We start from the raw sequence: 13,636 nt of genomic DNA, 5'->3' as shown, positions 1-13,636 counted from the left end.
GTCTGCGAAGTTTCGTGCTGGAGATTTTTCACTGGATGACACTCCATGGTCGGGTAGACCAGCTGAAGTTGACAGCAATCAAATCGAAACAATAATTGAGAACAATCAACTTTATACCACGCGGGAGATAGCCGACATACTCAAAATATCCAAATCAAGTGCTGAAAATCACTACCACCAGCTTGGTTGTGTGAATCGCTTTGATGTTTGGGTTCCACATAAGTTAAGTGAAAAAAACCTTCTTGACTGTATTTCCGTATGTGATTCTCTACTGAAACGTAATGAAAACATCCCATTTTTAAAACAAATTGTGACGGGCAATGAAAAGTGGATACTGTAGAACAATGTGGAACAGAAGAAGATCATGGGGCAAGCAAAATGAACCCCCACCAACCATATCAAAGGCTGGTCTTCATCCAAAGAAGGTGATGTTGTGTATACGCTGGGATTGGAAGGGAGTCCTCTATTATGAGCTCCTTCTGGAAAACTAAACTATTAATTCCAGCAAGTACTGCTCCCAATTAGACCAACTGAAAGCAGCACTCGATGAAAAGCATACAGAATTAGTCAACAGAAAATGTATAATTTTCCATCTGGGTTAGGGGCAGGGTTAGGGTTAGGGTTACGCAAGACCACATGTTTCTTTGATGACCAGGCAACAACTGTTACAGCTTGGTTGGGAAGTTCTGATTGATGTGCTGTATTCAGCAGACATTGCATCTTCAGATTTCCATTTATTTCGGTCTTTACAAAATTCCCTTAATGGAAAAAATTTCAATTCCCTGGAAGACTGTAAAGGCACCTGGAACAGTTCTTTGCTTAAAAAGACAAAAAGTTTTGGGAAGATGGAATCATGAAATTGCCTGAAAAATGGCAGAAGGCCGTGAAACAAAAGGGTGAATACGTTGTTCAATAAAGTTCTTGGTGAAAATGAAAAATGTGTCTTATATTTTTATTTAAAAAACTGAAGGCATTTTTTGGTCCATCCAATATTACTTAGAATAGTATTGAAACTCTAATGCTATATTATAATTACCCAAATTAGATATGAATAATTTATCTGGATTAAAGTGGAAAAAATGACATGTAACTTATTTTTATTGGATAAAATATAGGTGACACTTTAAAAATTAATCTGACAATGGGTTATGAATCATATTGAGAACCCTAGGGATTCAAAGTTTAAATTTCATTTCTGTTACTGATTTCGTTGTCATATGATTCTTCATCTCTTTGCTTCTTGATTTAAAAACTGTAAAACAAGGGCTAACATTATGATTTTAAGCATAAAAATATTTTATAAGTATTTGTTTTGTGTAAGTGCTAAGCAATCAACTATTTCAAAGCTTTAATTCATGACACCAACCCAAATTCCATAAATCTGATAAATTCATATGTGCTACTTATAACTGAGCATTCACAGACCTTTAAAAGAGAAGCTACTCTTGCCTATGCTTATGTTCACGTAAACTGACTAATGTATATTCTTTTTTATGATAAAATGATTCATTGTTTCCATCTTATGATTATTAAACATCACAAAACATCTTTCAGTTTCTAAAAATGTAAAATGTTTTTACAGAGAGGCCAAAATTTATTTGTGCTCATTCAGTTTGAAAGTGAGGACATGTATGGAATTTTACATAATCATTAAATCAAATTTATAGACATGAGCTTTTAAATCAGAGGCACAGGTTAACCATTAATTTTAAACAAACTTCATCCCATACATGTATTTTGATTTCAGATTGACTCTTTTTGTAAAAATACTCTCCATCCCCAAATAATAGAACTTGTCAAAGTTTCTCTTAGTGATATTTTTTAAATACTTGAAATATTCAATAAGTCTCAACAGTGATTCTCCAATTTACAGTACCTTTTCTACTCCTTTTTGAAAAGAAAACTAGCAGTTAAGGGAAAAAAAGTAAAAGAAAAAGAAAGCAGTAATAAAGACTCAGGACTCTTTCCAAGGGAGGTGTATTGACAACTAACAGGAGGCCACTGCTATGAACCCTGAAAGTTAGACACCATCAGATTAGGCAGAAGAACATCTGCAACACACAAAAATTCTCCTATTTTGTTATAGAAGTTGTTAGCAGTCCCTAATTGTTCAATTAACTTTGAGGATCTAAAGCATCTACTGGTGAAATTTTTTTAAATTTCAACACAAATTTAATATTTTAATGATCCAGTAAGATGATACTGCTATAGATTCTGATGTGTCTAGTGCTATATACAAAAATGAAAAATGTTCCCTGAATTTGCCTCTGCTAGAAGTTTTTATCACTTTTAGCTCTGCATTAGGACCTCAGAAAATATCCAGTATCTTTAACAACTTTTTTTTTTTTTTTTTTTTTTGAGAAAAATGACAAGACTGCTGTGAGCTTGGAAGATAAAAACCATGTCAATGTCTCCCAAACCTCCTAGACAAAGTTACTAGAAGAGTTAGCAAAAAACATACAGACAATCCAACCCCTGGACAACGTAAACAACAAAATTAAGTGATGAGAATCCCCATGAATCCCAGTCTCAGTAAGTGAGGATAAATCCCCAAGAGCTGCAATCGCAATGGGTATTGACACCTGTGTAGGAGAAAGCAGAGGGACACAACAGACCACCTAATGGAACTGAGTACAGGAGGATAAAATCACCAACAGGCAGTCACTGGAAAGCAAAGTGGGCCAATTCGAGAATAGCAGTTGAAACTGCTGTTTTTTTACACACTTCCATTTGCAGGTAATTGATAGTAATTCATGAATTCATGGTAAAGTCTTAAGGGGCTGGAGCACAGTAAGACCTATGAACACTCAAAAGTAATCAGCCAAAGCTCCCTGTCAGTAAAGAGCTCCATAGTGTAAGAAAAACTGCTAGTAATAAAAGTATCAAACACTACTGAAGTCTGGTCATAAAGATCTCCAATGTAAGGACGATAGGTACAAAAGAAATTGTGGGTCTGGAAAAATGTACAGAAGAAGCAGGAAATCATGGTAAATACAAGGCCATATTTTTAGCACATAAGAAGATGATTTAGAGCCATATCTAGAAAAACTACTCTCAACCACCTTTCCCTCACACAAGCTCAGGAAAATTGACTTCACATGGAAGGACTGTGGCTGAAGGAGCACAATATCCTTAAGATGAAAGCACATCTGAGGGACGTGCCTACAACACAGATGAAAACTGTAACTACTATTTTAAAACACGTGAAAAGACATTTAGAAGATGAAATAAGATATAGGAAAGATATAAATCAGTATTAGAAAAACTCAGTAGTGACTTAAACATGAGAGGTAAATGAAAAAGTTCACTTCAGAAGTAAGAAGTCCAAAGTAGAAGGCACACCGAGTACACAACAGAAAATGTCATAAGTAGAAGACGTAAAGAAAGAAAATATTAAAAACTAAAAATACACAGCAGCTTTATTCAAAACTGCCCAAACTGAAAATTACAAATATAGAAGATAGGAAAAGAAACCAACACAGTACAAGAGAAGGCCCCAATAAATGACAACTAAACAAGATAATAGAAGTCCATGGATGATATATATACAATTGATCCTTGAACAACACAGGGGTTAGAGCCCCCCTCACCCCAACACAGTAAAAAAAATCTGCATGTCTTTACAGTCAGCCCTCTGTACCTGTGGTTTCGCATCTGGATTCAGCCAACCATGAATAATGTAGCACCGCGGCAGGTATTGAAAGAAGCCTGCATATAAGTGGACCTGCACAGGTCAGCCCATGTTGTTCAAGGGTCAACTGTATAATTTTTAAAGTAAAATTTTCAATATTTCAAAATACATATTAAAGGGACACTGTATAGTCAACAAAACAACCTAGAATGACCAACGTTGAGACATATGGTCAAGTTACTAGACTTCAAAGAAAAAAAAATCTTCGTGAATCTAGGCAAAAGGACAAAGTCACAACAGAAAGTAAGTCAAGTTGTCATCAGATTTTTTTGACAGCAATGCCTTAAGCCAGAATATATAACATATATAAGAACCTCAAAGAAATAAGATAAAAGCTAAGGATTTTTTATTCAGCCAAATTCACTTTCAAGTAAAAAAGGCTGCAGATCAACTGTTATTAACATACAAGAACTCAAGAATTTGTCCCCAGGAAGCCTTGATTATGAATCTACTAGACGGTGCTGTCATTATGGAAAATAGTATGAAGCTTCCTCAAAAAATTAAAAATAGAACTACCATATGATTCAGCAATTCCACTCCTAAGTACTTATCATCCAAAGAAAATAAAATCACTATCTTAAAAACATATCTGCACCCTCATGTTCATAGCAGCATTATTTACAGTAGCCAAGACATGGAAACAACCAAAGTGTCCATCAACAGCACCAAATGGATAAAAAAAAAAATATGATATACATGCACAACGGAATATTATTCTGGCATAAAAAAGAAGGAAATCCCATCATTTTGTGACGACGTGGATCAGCCTTAAGGGCATTATGCTAAGTGAAATAAGTCAGAAAGAAATACTGTATGATCTCACGTATACGTGGATTCTTAAAAACTAAACTCACAGATACAGAGAACAGACTGGTGGCTGCCAGAGGCAGGGGCTGGGGGCTGGCAAAATGAGTGAAGGCGGACAAAAAGGTACAAACTTCCAGTTACAAGATAAATAAGTTCTGGGTATGTAATGTACAGCATGGTGACTATAGTTAACAATACAGGGGACTTCTCTGATGGTCCAGTGGTTAAGAATCCACCTTCCAATCCAGGGCATGCGGGTCTCAGCCCTGGTTGAGGAACAAAGATCCCACATGCCTCAGGGCAACTAAGCCCATGCACTCTAGAGCCTGCGCGACACAACTAAAGAGAAGCTTGTGTGCCGCAACAAAGATCCCATATGCCGCAACAAAGATCCTGCATGCCACAACTAAAGACCCAATGCAGCCAAATAACAACAAATACAAAATTGTCAAGAGAGTATAAAAGTCCTCCTCACAAGAAAAAAAGATTCCTAACTAGGAGAGGTGATGGATGTTAGCTGAATCTGTTGTAATCATTTCACAATATAAACATGTGTCAAATCACTGTCATACACCTTAAACTAATACAATGTTATATGTCAACTGTATCGCAACAAAACCGCAGGCATGGGGCCCGTGAAATTTTTTTTTTAAAGAATTTACCAGAGAATGAACTTCAGATATCAGTGGTAAGCATGAATTAAACTTGAAGAAGTAAGACTAAATGGCAATTCTAAGGAAGAAAGTATAATATATAATTGCTATATTCTTTGACAGTTTAGAATCAATACTACTGTTTAAAAATAGATAAAACAACTTACATGGTTTCCATGAAATATATTATTAGTTACAGTGTTGATGCTATTATTCTCAGACAGCTTGGGATACAGTGTTGGATGAAACAACTGAGTAACTACATGATATTCTAAAATGTAATTATCCATGATGTCCTTAAGAATCATGACTCTTACTGTATAAGAAAGGAGATAAAGATTTTAGATAGTCCAATAAAAACTAGTAGCCATAAATTCAAGGGGAAAATATCAGTATGAACTCATGATATAGTTTTTTTTCTTTTACAATTATATGTATTTCCTAACTCGTCCACTAAAAGGCCTAGAAAGAGAGACCAACCTGGCATCAATGAGCAGAGTGAGGGCCAGAAAATGCTCTTGAAACATAATTTCTAACTGTGAGAAACCAGAGTCCCTTGGAGAAATCAGTGGTTCCAAGCCTAGATGAGCCTGAAAAAATTCTGTCCCATCAGAAAGCAGAGAGAACTTCAGGTGCCAACATGAAGAGGCTCCAACTGGTCAAAGAAGGGAAAAGTTAAGCATCAATAGGGATTATATCAGAAATGGACTGAAATATGTCAGATGTATTTAAACGCGTGAATTCCAAATGCCAAACAAACAAAACCAAAAAACTGCCCAAAAACCCCCCAAGCCCCCACCAGAAACCCTAATTGGTTGCCATTAGCGGATGCCATTTTGAAAACTGGTAAATAAAAGAATCAGTTATTCTACCTTTCCGATATGAACCATACCACGTGGTAACCACACATTACATGATGGGAAGTTTATGTCCTTATAGAAGTATTCCAGTTAAAAAAGATAAAACTAGATTATCACTGTTTTGCAATCCTTCATGAATTATTAGATCTAGCCACTGTATACCAGGCTTAGTACTAACCTCGCCAGATGAAACACATTATGGCCTCCTGAGGGCAGAACACATCACCACCTATGAAGAAGTCTCACCCCCACCCCCAAGCCTTAGGATCAACTATTAATTTCCATGAGCTGCAAAGGAATGAGCAGCAGGTTAAAGTACATCACAGGGATGCAATCAGCAAAGGCAGACTATAGGAAATCACAGAGTAAACGAACCAGGTCCTTAGATTAAAAAATTGCAAAGGAAAACAATAAAAAAAGATGAATGAGAAACCTATAGATTAAAAGTGACTTAAAACACATTTCAAGCAAAAACAAGCAGAACTAAAACATTATATAGAGGTAAAGTACAGTGTTTGAAGCCTGGATGTGCCAAGCTTCAAAATATAAAGAACCATGACCCCAAAGCCCAAAACTTTTAATGTGTGATTGAAGCTGTACAGCTTTTATTTTTATGGAATCACTCACCAGTCAAATATAGAATGAAACTTAATGACTACATATACATTCTTCACAATAAACTCTACTAAAGCCTTCAGTAACTTAAGATATTTAGATAAAGATTAAAAGATATCTCTATGTTTAGACTTAGTTGTAACTAAGCAGAGCACCTTGATTTAAAATTAATCTAAGGCTTGAAAAGTATTTACCTATTTAGAATACAGAATAAGATTACTAGGCTTTAAAGCAAAAGATCTGACTTCCTGTCACGGTCCAATGCTTCTTCCTGACTTACCTTGGCAAGAGTTAGGAGCAAAGAAATTTACACTGCTGAGAAGCCAAGGCACTGGGCTAGGCAATTATCTAGAAAGCTCCTTCTTGGGGCTGACAGTCTGGCAAGGAAATAATTACACATGTGACTGGTGTTATGAAAGAAGTACAAAATGCTATGAATATATCCCCATAATAAAAAGGAATATGGCATACTCTCAAATGAGATGAGGCAGAAGAAATATCAGGAACCACTCAAACACTTACCCTCTGATTTTCTCAGTATTTTTTTCACCTTCAGATAAGGCTGATTCAACAGTGACTATCTGGCAGGTAAGTGAATGTATTCTTATCTATCTTAAGATCTACGGATGGGCCTTAGGACTAGAAGGAAAATAACCCTTGGCACCCTTAAGGTTGTAGCGCTGATGAGGAAAGGAGAAAATGTTTATGGACAATCCATTGTGCACAACGAGAAGAGGTGTGCAGTGCTGTCAACAACCTCTGCATCTTTCACAATTTAACATGTACACACATGTACACACATTATGGTCATCCAAAGACTACTCTGACACCCACATCAGCAACCTTGTCAGCCAAACTCTGCACCTCTCACCTGGAGATACCCATAGCTTCCTAGAGAATGTCCCTAGAGCTTTTAGAGAAAGATGCCATGGATTAATAAGAAGTAATAGAATGTAAAGTTGAAATAGTTCAGCCAAGATTAAATGACTTTAGTTTAAAAAATTAAATCCAAAGAACAGTATCTTATTTCTACATTATTCTGTAAGTAAACAATGCTTTTTTAAAAAATCCCAACCATAGGAAAATACTTAAGGCTTTTTTTTCTTCAAGGTTTTTATGAAATATTTTTATTTCCAATATCACCAATATTAAAAGTAATTTAATTATTATGCATTATTTATTTTATTCTTATTTTCCACATAGCTGTTACCTATTTTTTTCCCTTCTATCCACCTGTAGGACCTAGGAGTTGTATATGGGCAAATTTAAAATATTCAAAGGGTTAAATATAGAGTTAAAGCAACATATAGCATCATGTCTCCTGTCCCCTCCCTCTCAAGTAACCTTTATAATCTTCTTCACTAGAATATGGCTAAGCAACAAAAATAAATGGTACTTAAACTTTGTTACTCATTAATAAGGACAAAAATAAGCACTTAATTGAGATTTTGTAAATCATCTGTTTCCCATTTTCATAGGTAGCATCTAAGGAATGTGTTGGTGTTGTATAAAGAAATTCTATTTAAATCACAAAAAAAATCATTCAAACATTTTTAAAAGATTAATTTAGCTTTATTCCTTTAAAATTACCAAGCAAAACAAAATCAAGTTCTATTCGAAGACTCCCTTATGATTAGTACATAACATGTAAATAGAGTATTCACACAGTGGTCTGATTTTTTTCTATTCTGAGCCTTGGACTACCAAGATAAACAGCATTGGAAAATAGAATAAAGAAGAACTTTCTTCTGTCAACTGAAGATTTATTTACTATAGCTTCTAAAATATGGAATGAAATTGTTAAAAATTCTTGGTTAGTGTGCTACAAACTAGTAAGATGTTACTTACTATACCTACACCATGCTATATATATAATAGCAAATATTATTCCTATATTAAAAGTAATAACAATAGACTTAGATAGTTTACATAAAAGCAAGTGATTAAAAGCCTTTTTAATAAGAATTAAATACTTGTTTTCAAGAGTTAAAAAATTTTGATAACTAAAATTCTATTAGTGTACTATTAGAAATAGTACACATTGATATTTTACTTATCTAATATTCATTTATACAACCTCTAAACACAAGTTGCTTGTGTATGTTTCAGTATTTATTTCCCCAGCAACTTTATATTCCTCCAAGACAAAAAGTGACTAGTACTTTATAACATATGTTCATTAGCATAACAAATAAATAAATTATCTTTGGATCTTTCTCCCAAAGTCTTATATAAAATTTTACAGAGATTTTTTTTTTTGTTTAAAATTACTTACTTTGTAATACGGTCAATGTTGGCAATTTGCTTCTGATTCCGTATAATCTCAATGGCTGCCCAAAGATGCTGGATAGCTTTTGTGTCCGCCTGCCGTCTTTTTGTTAAGCGTGCCATGACCTGTTTACTCCTTTAGCTGTAACAATATACAAAAACATAAGGGAAAAGCACAGTTACAAAATGAATCATCATCAATGTAGGTAAGTGAGTAAGACTCTCAGTACCTCCATATATAGTATGGCCAACTTTTTATTTTATTTTCTATCACCCACTTCACCCACAATTATTCCCTAAAAATTTTCACTTCATCATTTCACAAAGAATGACACTACAAGACCAACAGTTAAAAAGGTCTTCCCAAGAAGAACGAATTGGTATAAGGCCATCTTATACCAATATGTCAAAGAAATATACATTTAAAATTTATTATGAAGCAAAAATGTTACTACATAAAATTTTAATTTTGATATTACATCGGGTGTAATTTGACAGCTGGAAATTAAATGTCCGAATTATTAGGTACTTTAGTTTATTATACTCATGGTTCAAATATTTTAATTCAATATAGACACTGATAAATGACAACAACATTCCTTTTTAAAAGAATAAAACCATAAACAGAAAATATAGAATAGCTGTTTCTGGCTGAGGTATGAAAGGCTGGGGGTTGGTATACCAGAGGAGAACGTCGATGGACCCACATCATTAGCGATGTTCAGATGCTTGGATGAGGTGTTGGTCATTCATTATGTTAGCAAGAAACAACATTGCTAATTTATTCAAATTTCAATATTCTGAATAGACTGAGGAAAATGGCAACTGGCTGTGTCCTGGCAAGACCAGGGGAAAAAAGTAGTTGCAGCCTGAATGTCTGATGAGCGATGGTACTGTAAGACAAGAGGCCACACACCTGGGCTCTCCACTGGGCACAGAGGCACCTGTCAGGCACCAAGACACTTGACACCTAAATCATACAGGTTACGATGCTGAGGCCCTTAGCCATGAGCTGAACATCAAAGCTTGTCGGGGATGGCTGAAATCTCCTTGACCTGACCTTTGCTATTTTTTAAGGGGAGGGAGTAAGTAAGGGAAACGCATTCTCAGCACTTCATTGTATTCCATGACTGGCCAGCACAGCCTCATGAATCTCTCTTTTCTCCACCTCTACCTTTCTCTTCATAGCTAAGCCAGTTCTCCCTTTTTCTCCAAAAAACCCAAATAAAACCAGCAGTTGCCATCAAAGCTTAACTACAGACTCACTTCTGGTGAGTCTATGATCACTTGGGCTCCTAAAATAAGAAAGTGCTTTTCAGAATTACAAAATCAATTAAAAATCAAAAAGTAACAACAGCATTCAAGTTTTAAAGAAAACTTAAGGAAAATTAGTTGGTTCAGTATAGGCTTCAATATAAAATTACAGATTTTTTAAATTATAATTTATGAATGTGTCTGTTCTAGAAAGTAACCACTTTAAAATGTACAAAAACTTCTTACTTTAAGTGTACTTGTACAGGAGTGTCAACTTTCCAAATCTGATAGGCACTGTGGTAAGGAATTCATTGGTAAGAATATAAAATGTTAGAAAGTGACATCTAATGGTGAACTGTAATAAAACAACTTGTCAGGTTATACAAATACTCAGAAAAAAGAACAAAATTTGAGTTATTCTTACACACTTAAAAAAAACAGTTGCCGGTTTTATGTTAAGGCAATGTGCTAATAAACACGATGAAGTATTTTAAAATGTATAAACTCTAGTCCTGGACAGAAAATAACATAAAACCGGCAAAGGAAATCTGATATGTACATGAAACTACTAACTGTAATGTCACATATGACATAAATGGTCCAAAACACATGCTGTGAGAATTCAGACAAGACAGATACTACTTCTAGCCTAAGTAACACTACAAAATGGTAAATATGTGGAAAAATATAAAATAAAATTTCTTGAAAAGATAACTGGCTGTTTAAAGCAAACATAAAAATAACTGTTAGGTATCATTAGGTTTATAACACGTGTAGCAGTAAAATATAGATGACAACAACAGCACGAAGGAGCGGAAGGAGTGGAAGGTAATTATATCATTGTAAATTCTTACATTTTATGTGAAGTGGTATTTATTATATTAATTCAACAGGAACTATGTTAAACTGAGGATGCATGTTACAACCCCTGGAACAAACACTAGAATACAAACAGGTACAGTTGACATATAACTGAACTTATACAGTGTTTTCAAAATACACATAAGTTGGGCTGGAGAACTCAAGGTTTGGGGGGGTGGGGGGTGAAGGGGAAGCTGAGACGAAGTGAGAGAGTAGCACAGACATATATATACTACCAACTGTAAAGCAGATAGCCAGTGGGAAGTTGCTGTATAACAAAGGGAGTTCAACTTGAGGATGGAAGATGCCTTAGAGGACTGGGATGGGGAGGGTGGGGGGGAGTCCAGGGAGGGAGGGAATACGGGAATATGTGTATAAATACAGATGAATGAACTTGGTGTACCTCAAAAAAAAAAACACGTAAGTTAAGAATACTATATCCAGAAATACAGAAAATATATAATAGCAAAGCTAACACTTACAAATACTAAAATAAATAGCAAATATAACTATTTACATAACAACCAGAAGAAGAGGAACTAGTAGCAGAAATTCTAAAAGTGATGTCACTTAATTCCTAGAAATGATTAAACTCAAGATTAAAGAATTAAGCAATGCTACACTTCAGGAAAACAGACGCAAAGCTGAAACCAAAGATTTTTGATATACCTATACCAAGTCACACAGGTATATATGCCGAGTAGTCAAGGCACAGCGTGAAGATGTTCATAGTTATAGGAGCCCAGGGAGAGCGCTGCAAAGATGTAAACCGAAGTTAGGTGAATACAGTGAAGCTGGACGCATGTTATAAAAGTACCAAGAACAACCTGACTTATTAGGACAAGATCTCTTTAAAGTACAATCACTGAAATTCTCCTTTCTTACGAAATCTAAAATCATTCATTTTGGGCATACTTGTTACATATGTTAGGTATTCTTCTATGCTCTGGGAATAAAATAACAAGGTAAACAGACAAAAATCCTTCCATGAGTTAGTAAATATGATTAATAATGTGGCTAGATAAAAGGCAAGAATAGTAACTTAGGTGTTTATCAATAAAATCTTAGAAAATTAGTTTCTTATATCCTAGGTACCCACAGCTCATCATTTAAGGCCTTTTACTGATTTTGGCCAAACTAAACCTTTCAGTCTATTGTACCTGAATGTATATTATATTCCTACTAAACTGACCTACTCAAAATTTCTAAATATGTCCCAAAACTTCATAGCTCTATCCCTTTCAGTAGCTCTGCCTAGAATGTTCTCCCTGCCCCTTTACTAACCACTAAAACCCCCAGATTCTCTCTAGGACTTAATACAATGCAAATGTTCCCAACCAACCTTTCAAACTCCTGTCTTGTATATTCTAACGGTAATTTGTTTATTCGTTTCTAACGAATGTATTGCCTTGTACAAATAATTTAAAATTCCTAAAAAGAAATTATTAATTCAAGAAAGAAAAGACGTGTCTTGTTTACTTTTCATCTGTCTCCCAAGGTGCCTAGCATAGCTATGAACATGATAAACTTCTGACATGGAAATATAAAATTAAACTTTTCCAGTTATGTTATATAAACAACAAAGTCCCAGAGTAAGCCTTCGTTTATGTTATATCAACAATTAACACATCAAAAAGAAAGATCAGAAAACTTATAGAGATACACTAGTCCTCAATATTTTTTTAGCTCCAACACATCTGAGGAATATGACAGACTCCCTTCAGGAAGAGCAGCTCCTTAGGGCAGTGATTCTCAAGAGCTCTAAAGTTTAAAAAAACAAAAATACAAAACCAGAAAACTTCCCAATAAATTTTCCAATTTCTTTTATTGTGGTAAAATACACACAACATAAAACATACCGTCTTAACCATGTTTAAGTGTACAGTTCAGTGATATTAACATATTCACAGTGCTGTGCAACCGTCACCACCTCCCATGCCCACAAGTCATTTAATCTTGTAAACCTGAAACCCTATACCCATTAAACACTAACACCTCCATTACCCGCTCCCAACCCCTGGCACCCATGATTCTACTTTCTGTCTTCATGACTGTGACAATTCGAACTACCTCAAAGAAAAGGAATCACACAGTATTTGCCCATCTGTGATTGGCTTATTTCACTGAGCACAGTGTCTGCAAGATCTACCCATACTGTAGCATACTGCAGAATTCTCCTCCTTTTTAAGGTTGAATAATATTTCATCGCATGTGTACACCACATATTCCTTATGCATTCATTTGTGGACGGACACGTTTTAGCTGTTGTGAATAACGCTGCTATGAACGTGCGTATACAAACAATTCAAGACCCTGCTTTCAATTCTCTTGGGCAAATACCCAGAAGTAGAATTGCTGCATCTCTCTATCCCAACAAACCCAACTGAATGCAATCTCTTCCATCTATGTGAGTTCCTCGTTTTCTATCACACAAATGCTACAAACAGGGAAAAAAATATAAAAGAGAAAGCAAATCAGGAAAATTAAGCAATGACTTCTTGGTGACACAAACATATAAGAGGAAACTTTTTATTTCAAGGAAATGATAAACATGATAGGACAAGAGAATAGTTGGAGGGGGGAAGGAAAAAGAGACTTCATTGAGGAGGAACACACTGGGAGAATAC

The 13,636-nt window shown here is 35.1% G+C and overlaps 1 protein-coding gene across 11 annotated transcripts in view; it reads right to left on the bottom strand.

Annotated features, from left to right (window-relative positions):
• Positions 1 to 13,636, bottom strand: part of ZMYND11 (zinc finger MYND-type containing 11) — a 118,211-nt gene that overhangs the window by 66,551 nt on the left and 38,024 nt on the right. For 9 of the 11 annotated variants that reach the window (XM_057730539.1, XM_057730534.1, XM_057730541.1 and 6 more), the window contains exon 2: positions 8,902 to 9,036. In XM_057730539.1, coding sequence (XP_057586522.1) covers positions 8,902 to 9,017 — 116 coding nt within the window. In that variant the 5' untranslated portion in view covers positions 9,018 to 9,036. Of the gene's footprint in view, positions 1 to 8,901; positions 9,037 to 10,394; positions 10,417 to 13,636 lie in introns of those variants that run through there. The other 2 variants (XM_057730537.1, XM_057730542.1) reach the window with 2 other exon arrangements.

Source organism: Hippopotamus amphibius, chromosome 4 (assembly GCF_030028045.1).
Source record: "Hippopotamus amphibius kiboko isolate mHipAmp2 chromosome 4, mHipAmp2.hap2, whole genome shotgun sequence".
Classification (NCBI taxonomy): Eukaryota; Metazoa; Chordata; class Mammalia; order Artiodactyla; family Hippopotamidae; genus Hippopotamus; species Hippopotamus amphibius.
The sequence above is the reverse complement of the archived record's forward strand: the minus strand, read 5'-3'. Positions and strand labels throughout refer to the sequence as shown.